Here is an 18,674-nt window from a genome sequence, read left to right as displayed (position 1 = left end):
CTCCTCTGTAGAAAGTGAATTCTTTTCTGTCAGCTGCATTAGTTAAGTTGTTTGTGGAGGAGTCAAACAAATACCAGAGCTGGTGTGAGGGAGAGGACAGGCGAGCGTGGCTGGGAGCAGGAGAAGCAAGACTTCTCTTTTGCAAGGCAGTCGCCACTCAGTCGGCTCACCAGCCTCCTGGAATTTCTCTGAGTGTCTTGTGTTTGGTCACACTGGGAGCTTCTGGCAGAGCCATGGATTTCTTGACATCCTGAATTGCAGTTTAATGTCTTAAATATTTATTCCCTTAAAACATTTGCTACAAGTTAAAGGCCCTAGCACGTGTCATAAAGAGCAGTTAATGTAGCTTAACTATTTGCCTGTTAATTTTATGTAGTAGGGGATGAATGCTTCAGATTGCATCTTGCTGCTTATGATTGGAATTGTCAGGAAAGCTGAAACATGCCTGAACGCTTCTTGTGACAAAAAATCCACTTTAAATTACGTGTTCCTTTTAACAAAACACACTGAAATTTTATGTGCCTGGTGTGTCTGCCTGAAGCTCAGTCTTTTAGAGTAGTGTGTAGCAGAAATAGTTCAATGGAAAAAGGTATTTTTACCTAAAGAGAGAGGGGAAAGTAAAGAAAAACAACTGAACACCATGAACTGTTGGGAAGTTCTAGCATCGTCTCTGGGACACGTTCTTGACATTTGGCAGTGATGTCCCTCCTCCCACCCTTCCTTAAAAGGCTCTCTTGCTACTTCTGTGTAAATCCAGCTAAATTTATTGGATTATCAGACCAAAAAAAATCTATTTGCATAAACTAAGAAGAGGTTGCCTACAGCACAACTCTCCAAAAAATTCTTTGCCTCTGAATATGCTGCATATCATCAAAAGGCTCCACCCTCGTAAAACAGGATACTTTGCTGTTACAACTCCCCACAGCTATAGATTATCTGTGGAATTGTGCACCAGAATTGGGAGCAGGGAAGAAGCAGGCAAAAAAGAGGGAATAGTGGTGTTAATTACTGTATTGTAATGCAGATGCATAAGGTAGGCGAGTTAAGGCTGTGCAGCAGAACTTAAGGTGGGCTTTATCTAAATTCTGAATGTGTAAATAAATTTATCTTCCTGTAGGAGATTATCTTGAAAAGTTATTTTGTATCACAACAGCAGCTTTTCGTTTAGCAAACCCCTTTCTTCTATTGCTTTTTCCTAGATATGTGAAAATAAAGTTGCATATCTCCACTCAGTCTTGTAGTGATAGAAGACTCTTAGTCTTTTGTTCCAAAATGTGTTTCTTGTCACATTATTAAAGTTGTGATGCAGTCATGTATTTCAGCCCGGGCAAAATTATTCTTCCTTTTTTAATGAGTTTTCTCCTTTTCTGTCTGTAGCTTCTTGAACTCAGGTCCAGAATGGCCTCTAAAGAAGCCTCATTTCAAGAGCTGAAGGCTAGAGCTGAAAGCTACAAGGAAAACAATGCCAGACAGATGTCTCGCCTCCTGTCTTTGCAAACCCGAGTTCAGGAGATGGAGGAAGAGGCATGTGTGCTCGCCACTTCTAAAAACCAGGCTGAGCTGACAGCTCAGGCAGCATTCAAGGAGAACAGGGAGCTGAAGGAGGAGCTCCATGAGCAAAATGCCAAACTTAAGTAAGATTCATGTGAGATGAGAAATATTTTTTGTTTGGGGTGACAGAATGGTGCAGTTGTTGATGCAGAAAATTACGTTGGTGGACAGACTTTATTGCAGGTCTGAATTCTGTTACAATGCCTTGCACAACTGTTGTACCTAAGTGTGTGGAAGGTATTGAAATTTGAATTTTGGTTTGAGTCGTTAGCCCATAAATGGGGTTTTGAGAGATTTGTCCTGTGGAGGAGAAATGATGATAGGAGTCAGCTTGGTGTAAACTCATTGTTTAAAAAAAATGAGTACAGAGGGTTGTTTGTCTGAACGCAGTAGAAAAAATACATATGGTTTCCTCATTCAAGTATTTCCATGTATGGCACTGAGGAAAACTTTGTGCCTTTCACAGCATGTTTGTGATGGGCAGTACCTACAAATATGGATTACTGCCCTGGTCTGTCCTTATCACATGGCATCTTTTACAGACACTTACCTGTCACTTGACACGTTGTGTGGGCCCTGCGGTGGTGAGTGATTGTGCTGCTGCACTGGTCTGGTCTCTTTTCCCCTCTTCTGTGTCACAGCTGGAACCAGAACAGCGTCCAGTGAATTTCTTCCTTAGCGTAAATCTGTCCGTTAGGAGCAGTGTAATAACGAAAATATGGTATAATTCCTAGTTAGTAGCAACCTGAAGGGAGCGTACTAATGTTTGTTCAGCTTTCAGTAACGTTAGCTTTGTCTGACTTTTATTCTGCATTCTTCTGGACATGGCTGTGTGGGTTTTGTTTGTTTGTTTATTTGTTTTTAACGTGCATACTGATCGCATGAAACTTTTAATAAAAGATGGTATCCTTAGCTATAGTGTTCTTAGCATAGTGTGCCAGAGCACTGAGCTGTCACTTCTGCATAACTGCTAATATTTTAGGACTGTGGGATGGAGACTGATAGCAGTGTTGATTACAAATAAAATTGATTGGTGTGAAAATATTCTGAAGTCTAAAATTCCCAAATCAGCGCCAGTCATAGTATATTAAAATACAACTTTATAGACTTTTATAATGTTTTTTTTTTCCCACCATTACGAGGCTAATATCTATGTCTCTCTCAATATTGTCTAGTGAAAAGCAAGGAAATTGTTCACCAGTTGTCTGTATTTTCCAAATCTGTATTTTGCACAGCTCTTCCAGGCTTTGCGCATTAGAAAAAGATAATCAAGTTTTGTTTTTTTTTTTTTTTTAAATCTAGAGAGATCCGTTGCAGTGCAATTGTCTATTACCAGCTGATTTGCCAAAAGCCCTGCCTGGAGTGTGCTGATGTTGATCACCAAACATTTTAGATACGATCCCAATATAAGTGATATAAGAGATAGTTAAGCCAAGAAGTGTATTATGCATCCTAGCAACATAGAAAACATCACCGTCTCCGAGATAACGGTTGTTAAGATTCTTTAAAATGCTACTTCTGGAGGGAAAAACGGGAAGAAAAAAAGGAAGAAAAACCTCCTATCCTGTTTGCCTGACTCACTGGGAGAAAACTGCCAAAATACTGTGTATCTTGCTAGCCTGTCATTACAGTGATATGATCAATTGTATGCGGCACAAATCTGTGCTGTCACTCGCAGTGTGGTCCTGGCAGCTCTGTTTTGCCCCTGACACTTGTGTCAGCACTTCTGTTTCTGTTGCTGCACGGTGATTGGGACCAGGGAACTGCTCCAGGAGAGAAGTGAGCAAAATAAAAAGCTTCATTTCCAGCTCTACCAATCCCAGGTGCAGTTTGCTGTGCACCTGGAATGTACCGCTGGAGTGCTGGCAAAAGAGAGGGGACAAATGGAGGGTGAGTCTGCTCTTTTGGAAGGTACAAACATGTTGGATTGGCCATGATGGGCCTACAGTGTGTGCTTTCAAAGCTTTTTCTCATCCTCAGCTAGTGGTTACATGTGTCAATACTAGTCAATCTATTGACTTATTGAACTTTACTCGCTTAGTGTGGCCACTTAAGTAGTACATGGCACATGACTAGTCTTAATTAGCTGTTCAAGAAAGATTTTCACTGAAAACCACTAGTAAAAGGGAAGAGCAAGCCAATAGGAATGAAATGCACATTTACATTCTATACTTAGGGATATAGTAAAAAATGTTTAATGAACTCTGTGATTGGTTTCCAAGATGTACACCTCTCCTTTTGGAAATGGTGTTTTTCTACTTAACAGATATATTGCCAAGGTATTTTTAGAGCCTGAACTGTGAAAAGACTTTTTTTTTTTTCTTTTTCCTCCCCTTCTCTTTGCTCATTAGTTCTGAAGAGCTAGCAAAACTGTGAAAGAGCTGCATTCTACTTTTTTGTACCCGATTGGCAATTTTCTAGGTGCTTACATCTTTATGGCCCTACTGAAGGTAATTAGGTTATTCGTAGAGTTGTCAAGTATGTGCTTTGTACTTCAGATTGTTTATTTTTAGAAGCAGGCATGGTTCTGTGTGTGATGTGCCTTGATTTTTCAGAACCACAGAACAGTTTGCGGGGTTGACGATGGATCTCATACAATATTCTAACATATAGGCATGCATGTATGGCGTGTCTGGAGCCTCCTATCTTTTCACTTCTGACATACCCCTCCTCAGGGCTGCAGTTTAATGACCATTTCACAGCTTAGTTTTGCAGGGTCTATAGAGGGGAGGAAGGTGCCTGGAGGTGAGGAAGCTGTGAGGCACTTGTTTTCTGAGGGCCAGTGCCTGCTGCAGAAGGCAGAGCTCTTTTGGCTCACAGCATGTGCTGTGCCTGGAACTATCCTCGTCCTGTCCAGAGCAGTAATTAATATTTTCCATTCCTCCCTGTTATTCTTCCACTCTCTTCCACTTTGCAGCATTGACAACAACTGTGCTGATCTCTCTCCTAAGGCAACACACATCTTAAATTTTTTCATGGACCATCTCTTTTGCTTAGTGGTTTATAACCATTTAACGTTCCAGGTTTACACTCACCGTGCGTTTACTATAGGAGTCTCATGCTGCTTTTTGATTATGGAGTGATGCTCCATTGCCTTTTTGATTGCCAACCTAGAGAGGAAGAAATCAGAAATGGAAAAGAATGAGTCCAGAAATGACTAGCATGTCCACCTTGAAAACAAAATAGTGGTATGCTCTGATAAACAATTGAGTTTCAGTAAAATATGTGCTCTAGACAGCTCTTTGGTGATATCTCAGATCTCATTTTATTCTAGTGTTCAAATCTTTGTGAAGAACTTGCTTTAGAAGGTACCCTGTCTCTCCACTCGAAGCTCAGTAGCTCTTGCACTCTACCACTGAGTAACTCTTTCATGGGTGTTACCTGAGAGGTATTGGAGTTGATATTTGGATTACACTAATGGTCATTTTGAGCTTTGTTGGCTATTTTTGTTAATCTGTTTCTTTGTAGTTTTTCAGAAGTGATGCTCGGTGTTGCAGCATCTGGAGCAAGATTTGCATCTCTATGTTTGCCACCTATGCAGACTGGGGCAATGCTTGTTTGCTGGACTTGTCTTTGACCCTGGCAACGGGAGGGATGTAACCACGTTTATGCCAATGAGTTAAACAGACCCCTCTGTTATTTGGTGGTTCATTCTTATAGAGCGTATACAAACTGATACCAGCTGCTAAAGGCTGCTAACAGAGGTTTCATGTGGGATATGTATCTGCATGATACGCACCTTTTGAGAGTTATGAAATTGGGGACAAAAAGCCACCTTTTTTAAATACTTTTGTGGTAGTCCCTTGATATTTTACTTTTTATTTGATTCCTTTCATGGGTAGTGTTACACTGCAAAAGACTGTATGTACAGCAAAGTCATGTCTCTCATCTCCATTTGCTTCTGCTGGTGAGCTTCCCTTTGCAGCTGCTCTGGGTGTCCTACACTTCCGTTAGTCCAGAAGGGCTTCTCTTTCCCCAGAGTTTGTTGACCAGCACTGTCAGCTTTGCCAGAGATGGGATGTGAAGTGCTTTTAGCATATTTTCCTACAATTTGAACACTCTCTTCCCCTTCACTTTTTGTAAGCCTTTGCTTGCAGCCTCCATGTCTAGTATCTTGAGGGCAGTGTTTATTGATGTCACGCAGTTCTTGTGTTTTATTGAGTTCTTGTGCTGACAATAAGGTTGGGATCATAGAATATTCTTTTAAGTGCAAGCCAAAAGCAAAGATGAAGAAATGTTTACACATAAGGCAACAACAAAAGTTATGTGTATTAAATAACAGATATAGAGAATTACATGTAACTTTTAAAGAGTACAGAGATCTTGTTAGGTTATACTGAGAAAAAATTAGGAAGGCAAAAGCCCAGCTGGAACTCAACCTGGCCATTAATATAAGGGACAACAAAAAAAGTTTTTATAAATACGTCAACAAAAGAGAGTCAGGGAGAATCTCCATCCCTTACTGGATGCGGGGGGAAACATTGCGACCAAGGACGAGGAGAAGGCTGAGATACTTAATGCCTTTTTTGCCTCTGTCTTCAGTAGTCGGACCAGCTACCCCCAGGGTGTACAGCCTCCTGGGCTGGAAGATAAGGATGGAGAGCACAACAACCCCCCATAATCCAGGAGGAAGTAGTTAATGATTTGCTTATGCACTTGGACACGCATAAGTCTGTGGGGCCGGATGGGATTCACCCAAGGGTACTCAGAGAGCTGGCGGGAGAGGTCACCAAGCCTCTCTCCATTATCTATCAACAATCCTGGTCAACAGGAGAGGTACCGAATGACTGGACGGTGGCCAATGTGACGCCCATCTACAAGAGGGGCTGGAAGGAGGATCTGGGAAACTATAGGCCTGTCAGTCTGACCTCGGTACCGGGAAAGATCATGGAGAGGATCATCTTGAGTGAGCTCTCACGGCAAGTGCAGGGCAGCCAAGGTATCAGGGCCAGCCAGCATGGGTTTATGAAAGGGAGGTCCTGCTTAACCAACTTGATCTCTTTCTATGACCATGTGACCCACCTTCTCGATGTAGGGAAGGCTGTGGACGTTGTCTACCTGGACTTTGGTAAGGCCTTTGACACTGTCCCCGACAGCGTTCTCCTGGAGAAGCTGGTGAATTGTGGCATAGACAAGTGTACTCTTCACTGGGTAAAAAACTGGCTGGATGGCCGTGCCCAGAGAGTTGTAACTAATGGGGTGAAATCCAGTTGGCGGCTGGTCACCAGTGGTGTCCCTCAGGGCTCAGTTTTGGGGCCAGTCTTGTTTAATATCTTTATTGATGATCTAGATAAGGGGATTGAGTGCACCCTCAGTAAATTTGCAGATGACACCAAACTAGGTGGGAGTGTTGATCTGCTTGAGGGTCGGCAGGCTTTACAGAGGGACCTGGACAGGTTGGATCAATGGGCCAAGGCCGATGGGATGAGGTTTAATAAGGCCAAGTGCCAGGTCCTGCATTTCGGTCACAACAACCCCAGGCAACGCTACAGGCTTGGGGAAGAGTGGCTGGAAAGCTGCCCAGCAGAAAAGGACCTGGGGGTGTTGGTGGACAGCTGACCTAACATGAGCCAGCAGTGTGCCCAGGTGGCCAAGAAGGCCAACAGCATCCTGGCCTGTATCAGGAATAGCGTGGCCAGCAGGAGTAGAGCAGTGATGGTGCCTCTGTACTCGGCACTGGTGAGGCCTCACCTTGAGTGCTGTGTTCAGTTTTGGGCCCCTCACTACAGGAAGGACATTGAGCTGCTGGAGCGTGTCCAGAGGAGAGCCACCAAGCTGGTGAGGGGTCTAGAGAACATGTCATATGAGGAGAGGCTGAGGGAACTGAGCATGTTTAGTTTGGAGAAGAGGAGGCTGAGGGGGGACTAATTGCCCTCTACAACTACCTGAAAGGAGGGTGTAGAGAGGTGGGTGTTGGCCTCTTCTCCCAAGGGAATAATGACAGGACCAGAGGAAATGGTCTGAAGTTGCGGCAGGGGAGGTTTAGATTAGGTATTAGGAAGAATTACTTTACTGAGAGGGTGGTCAGGCACTGGAACAGCCTGCCCAGGGAGGTGGTGGAGTCACCATCCCTGGAGGTATTTAAGAAACGTGTAGATGTGGCACTTCAGGGCATGCTCTAGTGCCCGAGATTGTTGGTTTGTGTCTGTTTGTGGGTGGGTATGGTGTGTGGTTGTGGGTGTTTGTTTTGTGTGGATTTTGTTTTTGGGTTTTTTTTGTGGTGTTTGGTTTTTTGTTTTTTGGTGGTGTGTTGTTTTTTCTTTGGTTTTGGTTTTTTTTTTTTTTTGTGGTTGGACTCAATGATCTCAAAGGTCCCTTCCAACCAAGAAGAAGATTCTGTGAAATTCATTTTGTGGTATGTAGAAGCTAGCAATAATCTTGGGATAATGTCTTTTGCCTCAAATTCTGTTTCAGAGAACATTCATACTGATGTGTGTATTTTTTTCTGTCTGATTAGTAAATATTTGAAGGAGCGTGAAGAAAGTATGACTCAAGTTTCTAAAATGAGCAGAAAGTATGAGGAGCTCCTTACACAGCTTTCTGGATTCTTGGACACAGACATAAGAGAAAAAGAGAAACCACAGGAACATTTAACGTCAAAGGTGATTATGTCTAAGCAAGTGTTTCTGTATAGCGATTTAATAGAAGAATATTTGGTTGTCAAAGAAATAAAGCGAGTGATGAAGACAGGAATATTTGTGTTAAATAATGATTTGTAGACAGTGCTATCATTTAAGGCAGCTTTTTTTTTTTCATATTGGGCTGATTTTCAAAGGTGCTGAACACTAATAGACCTCAGTGAACTCAGTCTGCTCTTATCTGCATAAATATTTTATCAGCCTGTAGTTCCCAACTACAGCCCTGATTAGAAAGTTGGCTGAAAGCTTTCCTGAAAACAGTAACACTGGGAGTCACTAGGTGACGTGTAAACTGTACCACTAGATCTTAACACTTATGTCAGCCAACATACCATTAAATAGAAACATCTTAAATGGCATACCCTAAACCAACCTTAACTATGTCCTGTAACAAAATGCTGTAAATAACTTTTTGAGACTTAATCATAAGTCTTTCTTTGTTATTTCCCTTCAGAATACTTCTAAAGTTCCAAAAACTAAGCTTCCTTTTAGGAAATAAAAATTGTATACTCTTTTAACATATATTGATGCTGCTGAAGGGCATTTTATCCTAATTTTATGCATTTTTCTCATGTTCTGTCTAGTCTTTGCTGTCCCTATTTTTCTTCACTTGGGAGCATATTAGATATTTTAGGAAATTCTGTTTCATTAAATTCATATTATTGGAAGAGTTCTGGCTATAAGGAATACTTAATAAATTAAGATTATCAAGGTACATATCACTGATTTCTTAAAGTACTTGTCCTCATAATATTACAAGCACATTGAAATTGTAATAGATACTCTAACAAAACTTGGCTAGTTGTCATTAGAGGCAAAGATGCTTGTATTAAGCTGTAACTCTTACACACTTTAAATTAAGGAAATAACTGGAGTTAAAAAAAGTATACTTTGACATCTTGTTTTAATAATTTAGTAATAAATCTAGTTGGGAAATCTAATTTGTGCTGAAAACTCTGTGCATTAGGAAAACTTAGCAACTCATTTTTCTGTCATGGCACGTCTATTTAGCTTCTTTTCCACATTGTGGTTTTATTTAAGACTGAATTGATCTGGCTTAGTCCTAGCAAACATCTTGCCAGTAGGAGTCAGGGTACATTTTTTACCTTATGCACTCTTTGAAGTGCCCACATTCATCTATTCCACTTTTTGGAAATAGCGTAATGTACCAAAACATCCCTAGAATCCACCTGGAAGTGACTTCTTTTTCCCAGGTTTTGGCTGCTCAGAACAGCAGCCCACCAGGTATTTGACCCTGCTCTTGAAAATGCTTATTAAATAGCTGTTACTAACTCAAAATCTCCCCATGCCTAAAAAGTTTGAAGCATAAAATGTAGCTTTCAGTTTCTTATTCCAAATGAAAGGCATAAATCTTAACAAGCCAAACTGAAATGGTCTGCTTTTTCCATGAAGTTAGCTGCGTGATCCATTTTCATTTTCTGACTGCTTCTTGTCCAGCGCAGAAATGCAGCGACAGTAGCTCTCCACCTGTTTAATAGATCACCGAGATTGCGTGGGAGTAAATGTGAACCACATTACACTATAAAGTGTGGGTTTCTGGTGGGAATATGGTTCTCATTTTAGTTGTCTTTCTATTGTTTTTGGAAAGGAGTAGTAGAATTACATTGTAGAGAGGTTGGTGCTGGTCTCTTCTCACAAGCAAATAGCGATAGAACAAGAGGGAATGGATTCAAGCTGCAACAGGGTAGGTTTAGACTGGACATTAGGAAGAAATTCTTCACAGTAAGAGTGATCAAACACTGGAACGGGCTGCCCATGGAGGTGGTTGAGTCACCATCCTTGGATGGGTTTAAGAGTCGCTTAGATGTGGTGTTGGGGGATATGGTGTAGGGAAGAACTTTGTAGAGTAGGGTAGATGGTTGGACTCGATGATCCCAAGGGTCTTTTCCAACCTGAATGATTCTGTGATTCTATGAATGTAATTTTAAATCTGACCTAGGGGTCACCAGAAGCACTATGTCTTTATTGGGATGATTAGGTGCAGGGATACTGAGACGAATATACGTCATTGTTAAGTGCTCTAAAAAAGTTACTAATATTTGAATTATTTCTCTAGGTCTCTGAGATATGTAAGGAAAACCTAACACTAAAAGACCAGGTTGCTGCTCTTCAAGAAGCTATCAATGTCCATGAGATGGAGTCCAAAGCTAGTAGAGAAACTATCATGAGGCTTGTTTCAGAAGTGACCAAGGAGCAGAAAAAGGCAGCAGGATACTGTCAAGACATGGAAAAACTTAGTGAGGTACATAATTGCATGACGTGTATGTTTGTCTAATTTTCAAATGTTTTCTCAAAATTTCAAATTAATTTTCAATAAGAGTTGTATGACAAAAAAATGCTTCTGAAAGATGTCAGGTAACTATGGTCTTTCCTAAAAAGGGCATTTTTAAAAGCTTCAGTGTATATGGAGATTAAACAATAACATTGTGTACGATAGATCTGATTTAGATTTGATGTCTTCCGATGATGCTTGCAAATTTATGTTTTTGCTTCATTCATATTGTTGTAGCCTTTGCTGTGCTTGCACAAACATGCTTATAGAGTTAATGAGTATATCTGAGGCACAAGCATGGAACAACAAAAAAATGCTCTTTTAAATAATATTTATATGATATTGCAAGTTTTCTGAGGATTCTTCTACTCGCTTTCTTTAAAAATTCTAATGAGAAATTGAAAGGAATTGATAGGACACTATTTTATTCTTTCTCTTAAGGAACTAGAAGTAAAGTCTTTTGGCTTCCAGACACCTCAGATTATCTTGTTTCACTGCATTATAAACTTGTATTTCATAACTATAAATACTCAGTTGGCTCATAACCAAAAAGTTGTAGCGAGTAGGATGGCTCTTGCAGGCAAGTACTGTTTTGCTGTGGGGAATCCACAGAAGAAATCTGTGCAGCAGGAAATGATGCTGAAATGAGAAACGTGAGTTAAGTTGTAAGTCAGATATTCACCAAATTCACCCAGGTTTGATTTGGAAAGGAAATGGATGTGATTTAAGGATTTAATTGCTCCAGGAGAACTCACAATTAAGAGTTTTTGTGCTTGGCAAACGATGGACGAACAAAGTGAGCTTCTGTAGCAGTTTCCCTTATTACTTTGTACTTTGAGTGATAACTGTGGGAAGGGAGCAGTTTATTGAAACAATAATGAAAATTTCCCACAGGTACTAGAGCTGTGTGGTTAAAGCTGATGGCCAGAACTTAAGAAAATAAGAGAAGAAGCTTAGACTGCCAAATAGTATCTGAGTTGTGTGTGACTGAGTTTGTGGAATTTTTTAACATAAAGGCAACCTTGTGCAAGTAAGTTTGCAAATGTAATATAATGTTGTCCCTATCCCCCTGGCATTACTTTTTTTCCTGAACAGAAGACCACCACCAAACACTTTAAAAGATATAGTGTTCTGACTTGGTTGTAGGCAAAATACGTAGGAAATGAGAAATAGCTGACAGTGTGCTCTGGAGAAGAAAGAATTTATTGTGGGGAAGATAAATGTTAAGTACCACAAGGGTCATAAATTTTACTTACCTCTGAAAACACTTCTTACCAAGCTGTGTAAAATTTTCTAAGACTCAAATGGGTCTGAGGGAGAACCTGCACCAAAAGCTTAAAACAGGTCTTTTTTGCAAACATTCTGTTCTCGTACTTGACTTCAAACACAGGTGTGTGGGTAAGAGCAGAGTGTAGTTTGCTCACTAAGTAAGCCAGAATCGGGAGATGTTTTAAACCACGATGAGGGCTTCATTTGTGGTTTGTTTTGCAAGTTTGCTCTGACTGCCAAGATATTTCCAAAGTTGAGCTAGTTGTATGAAAAATATTTTCCTTTCATTATTGTGCATATGCCAAAACCATAATTTACTTATTCCATTTTGCAGAAATGTCCTGCTAAATTATTAGCATTGCCTTTCAAATGAAGTGCATGCCATCAGGGCTTATCTAGAGGCTGCAGATTCCTCCAGTGCTGCTTCAGTCTAGCTACTTAAATTTGCAGATACCGAGTAAATCCGTTGAGAAGGTTTTGTGTTCACAAAAGTATATTAAGAAATTCAGTAATGAAAAAATAAGTAAAAAAACCCAAAAATGCTTTAAATCCACGTATCTAAAGGAGAATGTATGGCATCCCCTGTTCCCCTGATGGGTGTCTTATTAGGTTACAGGAAGGGCATCCATAATGTAAAGTCTCTTTGACTTTGTCATATTCTTTGCTGCCCAGTTTAAGCACATGAACAGAGTTGCACATGTTGTGACATGTTCCCCTGTGAAGGCGAAAAGCAGAAATCTATACTGTTCCCGCGCCACAAGACACACGCACACATGGTGGCTGTTCCTGGACTGTTTTCTGAGCTTTAATTAATGGAATTGCCTGTAGCAGAGTTTACCCAGCACAGACTGAGCGCAAGCGGCTCTTGCCTGCGTTTGCCTGAAGCTCCCAGGACCAAACATATTGGCCATCTTCTGTATGGCCATCTTGAGATGGTGGCCTGTTTCCTCCAGTTTTCTCTCAAAATTCTTCCTAAATGTATAGAGGCCATCACACTGTTCTGTCAGTTCTTCTGTTCTGTCACTGTTCTTCTCCAGCAAGCCTCAGCCACCGCACTGTTCCCTGCCACCTCTCTGAATCATTGTCAGTTTTTCTTGCCAGGGAGTTCTTCACTCTGGCTCCTTGGGATTTCTATGAACTCCCTCTCTTGACCAGGTGCCTTTATGTCCCAGGAGGAGGCAGCTGTCCAATGATAAATTAAACAGACTGTAGATTCTGAAATTCTTGATGAAGAAAATGAAAGGCAGTTGGTTACGTTTTAAGGTTAATAAACGAGAGTAATTCAGAATGTTCTTTGGTATATTTGATACTTGAGTATTTGTTGCAGTTAACTCGTTTTCATTTGAGGAGCGTTAAGAAGTGAATGATAATTTTATCTGTTCCCCTCTCAACCTCACTCCATCACAATAGCTAACAACAGAAACTAATACAGTCTCAAAACTAATAAAAGTAACAAAATCAAGGCACCATGCTGGTTTTGTTGTAATGTATTACTTTTCTTTTAGAATTCTGAATTTCTTGCATTTCTAACTGAATATTGCAAGACCTTGCTGCTAAAGTTCTGTAAATATTGTGCATACCTTTATTCTGGCAGTGCTGGATATCAAATTTGCATTTGATGGAAAATAACTTTTAAATGCTGCCCAGATTTCTAGACTGAGAATCAGAGTACTTATTCTTTCTTTCTGTGTATCCAGCCAGTGATTATTGATTATGATAATAATAATTACAGAATTATAACATTCTTTGAGAATGTCTGTATGTCCTTAAAAAATGTCTTATTTGCTCTAACCAAGTTTCTTTCTACTATTTAATAAATTCCTATATGGTATTTATTTAAGGTATGGAAGAAGATGCATATATTAGTACTTCCAGATGAATTTGCCTTTTGTACAGCATCACCATTGATGAACCACAGGAACTAGTAAACTGACTTGTTCTGTTTCACATCTTCGCTGATGATTCAGCCTGGAAATATTTGTGATTCCCTCTGAAGTGTTAATTTAACCATCTGTTTTGCAAAGATGTGCACCATGCGATGTCTTTAAAGAAAATTTTTGAAATATAATCAATTAATTTTAATTAATACAAATATATCTGCATGTACCACTGATGCAAAATTACCCAAGAAAATACTCTTCAATATTCAATATTGACTTGTATTAAATTATGTTATTGATGAACAAAATTTATCTAAGAAGCATCTAATCAGTGTAAATTTATTAAAATCAATTGATTGTATGAAAACATAGTTAATTAAAATCTAAACTTATTATTTAAGGAAATTAATTAACCTTGAGAAACTTGCCTACATTTTGAATATACCCAAATACTTTGATTGTAGGAGGCACAATCAATTGATTTTAGGTTTTTATTGTCCCAGTAGATAAATAAAGTAATGAGTTTCTCAGTTAGAACCTGGATTCTTTTTACTTCCTAAGATTTCATGAAGAAAATACGTATTAGCGACCGGTTTCAACAGGCATCACAAATATTTGCAGCCTGAATCATCAGAGAAGACAGGAGATAAGAGCAAGCTAGTTTACAGTGGTATGACACTGGTAACTGGTGCTGCTGGTGTAAGAATTAATTTAGATACCTGCGTTCTCCTTTATACCTTACTATTTCTGTTAATGTAATGTGCGTTTTTTGTATATGTGCGTGTAATTGGCTTAGTATATTGAGACCCTGATGCTGATTAAGGTGCCAGTATTAATAGAATCATAGAATCTTTTAGGTTGGAAAAAACCTTTAAGATCATTGAGTCCAACCATAAACCTAGCACTGTCAAGTCCACCACTAAACCGTGTCCCTAATGCCATATCTACCCATCTTTTAAATACCTCCAGGGATGGTGACTCAACCACTTCCCTGGGAAGCCTGTTCCAATGGTTCACAACCCTTTTGATGAAGAAATTTTTCCTAATAACCAATCTAAACCTCCCTTGGCACAACTTGAGGCCGTTTCCTCTCATCCAATTTCTTGTCACTTGGGACACCCTGGGTAAATCCACCTAATGTCTAGTTCTGTTTCCTTTGAACATTGGCTTCCATAATTATTCTTGTTTTCAAAATTTGTTGTGTGTCAGTGTTGGGTAGCTTTTTTGACTCTACAAGCTGCATACCAAAACCTTCATATAATTCAGAGCCATGGGACATTAGCCATAAAAGTCGAGGAGCCAAAGAGAAAACATGAGCTGTTGCAATTCCATCCTTTCAGTCTTCTGGGGTGGAAATTGTTTTATCTGCGTGCACTGATCACTTCGGCTCTTACAGGTTTGCTTCTAGTTGGGATACCACCTTTACGTGTTGCAGTCCCTATATTTCTGGATACCGTTCAATGTTCAGGCTGACCTTGATGAAGCTACCCAGTGTGAATGCTCTCCATTCAAGACAAGTTTCAAGGAAGATTGTTCAGAATTTTAATGCTTTGAATTTTATGGCTTTTCATTCTGTAAATTGCTTGGGGTTTTTTGTTTTCTTTTTTTTTTTTTTTGTAAATGTTTGGGCATCAACAGGCTTGCAGTTCCTTATTTTATACCTTGGTCTTTTGATTCAACTGTGTTTGCAGATGTTCACAAATTGAAACAAGATTGTAATTAGGTAAGCTCCCTGGCACTGGCAAGCTACTTTTGCAGTGCTTTTCTGAAAGGAAAAATACACACTGCTGAAAACTGTAATTGAAATAAACCAATCTTTATTCTTTGCTGTAATTACCACAATGTAATTCTAAGCACAGGTGGGAATTTTCTATTAATAGGACTTGTTTAGACTAAAAAAGAGAAAATAGCAAGGGATCATGCCAACATTTGTTTCCAAGAGAGTTCTCCAATTACTTTAGAAAGGGGTAGTAAGAAATAATTTCCTAAATGACAGGGTTTGTTTTGGTTTGTTTTCATTTATGTGTTTCCATGTTTGCCTTTTTGAAGCTATTTACAAATTTTAGTATTTTTAGTATTGTATATTTATACTTTATTTCCAAGGGTGTCTCCCAAACTCCATTTTTGTCTGTCCTCACTGCTGATCTACATAAATTGTCCCAGATTTACTACTAGATTGGCGTGTATTCCATTAATACAAATGAGTTACTATGCTACACAGCAAGCACACATAGACCCTGAGAGAGCCCCGAGTAGTCACCATATTCACAGCTGCTCCGGGAACAATTTTTTAACTCCAGTGTACACAATCTTAGTTCGTATCAATCCACTTACTGAGCCTCTACTACATAACTGAAGCTTCCAGAGAAATTCAATCAGTTTCTATAAATATTCCATCCTTTGGCATAATTTTGTGTCTTGTGTGAAGTAATATTCTTTCCTGTTTGTTCCTATCAATCAGATAATACCCTGAGGAACGAAGACTTAGTCTTTTAGCTGTTTTCACTGCAAATGTTATTCTTGTATGTGAACGTGTAAGCACTCTTAATATTGGTATTGTGGGGAAAGGAGAGAGGTTCACAAGCTGACTGAATAAGAGAGATGATATTTTCTTTATGTTTAGATGGAATATTTTTCTTTCATTTTCTATCATCATTTGCCTTCGCATCATGACTCAGGAGACACAGTTCTGTCTGTCTGCTCTGCCCTGTTGGGTCAATATTTTTTATACAACTGATATATGTACTGGCTATTTTTTCTTCTTTCCAAACTGAGTCTTGATTCATCAGAAGGTAAAGGGGAAATAACTTCTAAAAACTCTGGGTTTAGAAAGAAAGGATCATGGGTGTCAGGGGCTGAATGAGAGCCATGACAAAATGCCAATGATCTGAGGATGTCCCTGAGCAGAAAGTCCTATGGGCTATTCACCAGGTAGCCTTATCTTACAGTACCGTGTCTCCCTACCGAAGATGACATTGTCTTTAAGTGTATTTTGAAATGCAAAGAACTGACTTCTTAAAAAAACCCCCAAAGTTAAAAGGATACTATACAGAACCACCATCCCATTAGTCCTTCCCCAGTCACGCTTCTGTACACCAGCAGCCCAGCTGGGCAGAAGGTGGGGGCAGTTGTAGGTGCTGTGGAAGTACACATAGTTCTTCGTTGACTTTATTCTGTTCCTCAGGCAGACTTGACCTTATGGTAGTAGGGATTTTGCTTTCTTCAGAAGATGACGTAACTCAGAATAATTGTCTTCTTGAAAACTTTTCTGACTTTCACAATCTAAGGATTTCTTCTTTGAGGTAAAATTGGTATTTGAGCATTTGGACTCACTTTTTTGTATTCTGTCTTTATGTCATGATCTTTTTTTTTTTTTTTTTTTATGTTTGGCCCCTCGCTCCCCATATCTGTGTATAAATAATCTCAGGAATTTTTGTCACATTCAGGAAAGCTTATCTCAGACATCACCTCTAATTCTGCTTTTAACACTATATGCAAAGAGTTCCTGTGTATTCTTTTGGTCAGGCATTGGACTAGATGATCATTGTAGGTCCCTTCCAACTGAAATATTATATCCCATTCCATCCCATCCCATTCTTTCCCCTCTGAGGTGTAATACTTTGGCTTTATTTGTTTTACATCTTGTTCACTGATTGTTTTCTAAGTCTGTATTATCTGAATGAAAAAATAAGATAGCAATAGCTTTACAATAAAAAATTGTTTTTTGTTTACCTGCAAATTTTTTTTCATGTATTACTTCTTGCAGGCCACTGCAAGAGGTTAGTCTACAGTGTGATAACAGCAGATTTTGGGCTTTCATCAATTTCAGTGGGAGTTCTATAAAGGTCTGATGTTGAGCCCATAAGAGCAATATGGGTCCTAATTTTTTTATCTGCAGTACCTGCTTCTGAGTTACTCCCTGCTTTGTGTGTGGAGGGGTTATAACAAATTTTAAAAACTTGGTTTAATCTTTCATGTATTTTAGGATCTTGGCAGCGCTACAATAGAAAGACAGAATTTGGAGATGGAGATCAGAAACCTCCAAGATAAACTGAGTGTTAACCAGAAAGCTTTGGATGCCTCAAAGCGGGAACTGCACAGTCTGAAGAAATCTTCCAGTGAGCTGGATGGGAGCTTGAAGAGCAGCAGAGAAGAGGCCAGGACTGCTCAGAGCTCTTTAGAAGCTTTTAAAGAGCAAATTGCTACGCTACTCAGTGGTGGATCTGCAATAGTTAAACCTTCCGAGAAAGCCATTTTGGAGAGGATCCAAGAAATAAATTGCAAAGAGCAGAGTAAAGAAATAGTAAGTCAGCAACTCCTGCACTCGCCCAATGTGTGTATTTATTCTCTTTGGATTATTTTTCATTTTATTCACCTGTTAGAGTGTTGATTCCTTCTGCTTAGGTTTTGAAATTTCAGAAACATTTAATTTTGTTGTCTATTGATTTGAAATAATAGGTGAAAAGCATCTATGTTTTATTAAGTAGGAAAAGGTCAGAAATTAAACTAATAATAGGGGCTGTTAGCAAGAAAAGACATGGAATGGCCTTTCAGATAAGACGTAATTTGTTTTCAGGGCCACTTAGCAGACATCAAAAGTGGCCGCATGGTCACTATGATTTAGTGGAACATGTGAACAAGTATGGATTTGCTGCTACAATAGTGACTTCAAGAACAGACTTGTTTCTCAAAGCAGACATAATTGATGCGTTGCCCCAGGCAACTTCTTTCCTTTCAATCCTCAAAACCTGCAACTAGAAAGAAAAAAGTATTTTAACACTTACAGTTAAACATTTTTGAAACCGTAACTATACCCCATCCAGGAGAAAGGCAACAGGAAGGCAGCTGGGTATTCTGTGCTCTGGCTGGAGGCGGTCTGGCTGGTAGTGTTTGCAAAGGTGTGTTTGTGCGTACAGGTAGAGAAGGGCCAGCTCAGGAGGAAGGCGAGCCAGAATATAGTCTGACCAATGTCAGTATCCCCACACTGCACAGAAGTTTCTCACTTGCTTACATGGGCATATATTAATTTTGTCAGCGAGAACT

General features: G+C 39.6%; 1 protein-coding gene across 1 annotated transcript in view; it reads left to right on the top strand.

Annotated features, from left to right (window-relative positions):
* The window catches only part of CCDC170 (coiled-coil domain containing 170), a 41,156-nt gene that overhangs the window by 7,209 nt on the left and 15,273 nt on the right, over positions 1–18,674 (top strand). Inside the window, exons 3-6 of the mRNA XM_074144605.1 lie at positions 1,378–1,634; positions 8,009–8,153; positions 10,267–10,452; positions 17,617–17,934. Of these exons, the coding sequence (XP_074000706.1) occupies positions 1,378–1,634; positions 8,009–8,153; positions 10,267–10,452; positions 17,617–17,934 (906 nt within the window). The remainder of the gene's footprint in view (positions 1–1,377; positions 1,635–8,008; positions 8,154–10,266; positions 10,453–17,616; positions 17,935–18,674) is intronic.

The sequence above is a fragment of the Numenius arquata genome, chromosome 2, assembly GCF_964106895.1.
Source record: "Numenius arquata chromosome 2, bNumArq3.hap1.1, whole genome shotgun sequence".
Classification (NCBI taxonomy): domain Eukaryota; kingdom Metazoa; phylum Chordata; class Aves; order Charadriiformes; family Scolopacidae; genus Numenius; species Numenius arquata.
Note: the sequence above shows the minus strand (reverse complement) of the source record. Positions and strands in the feature narration are given on the sequence as shown.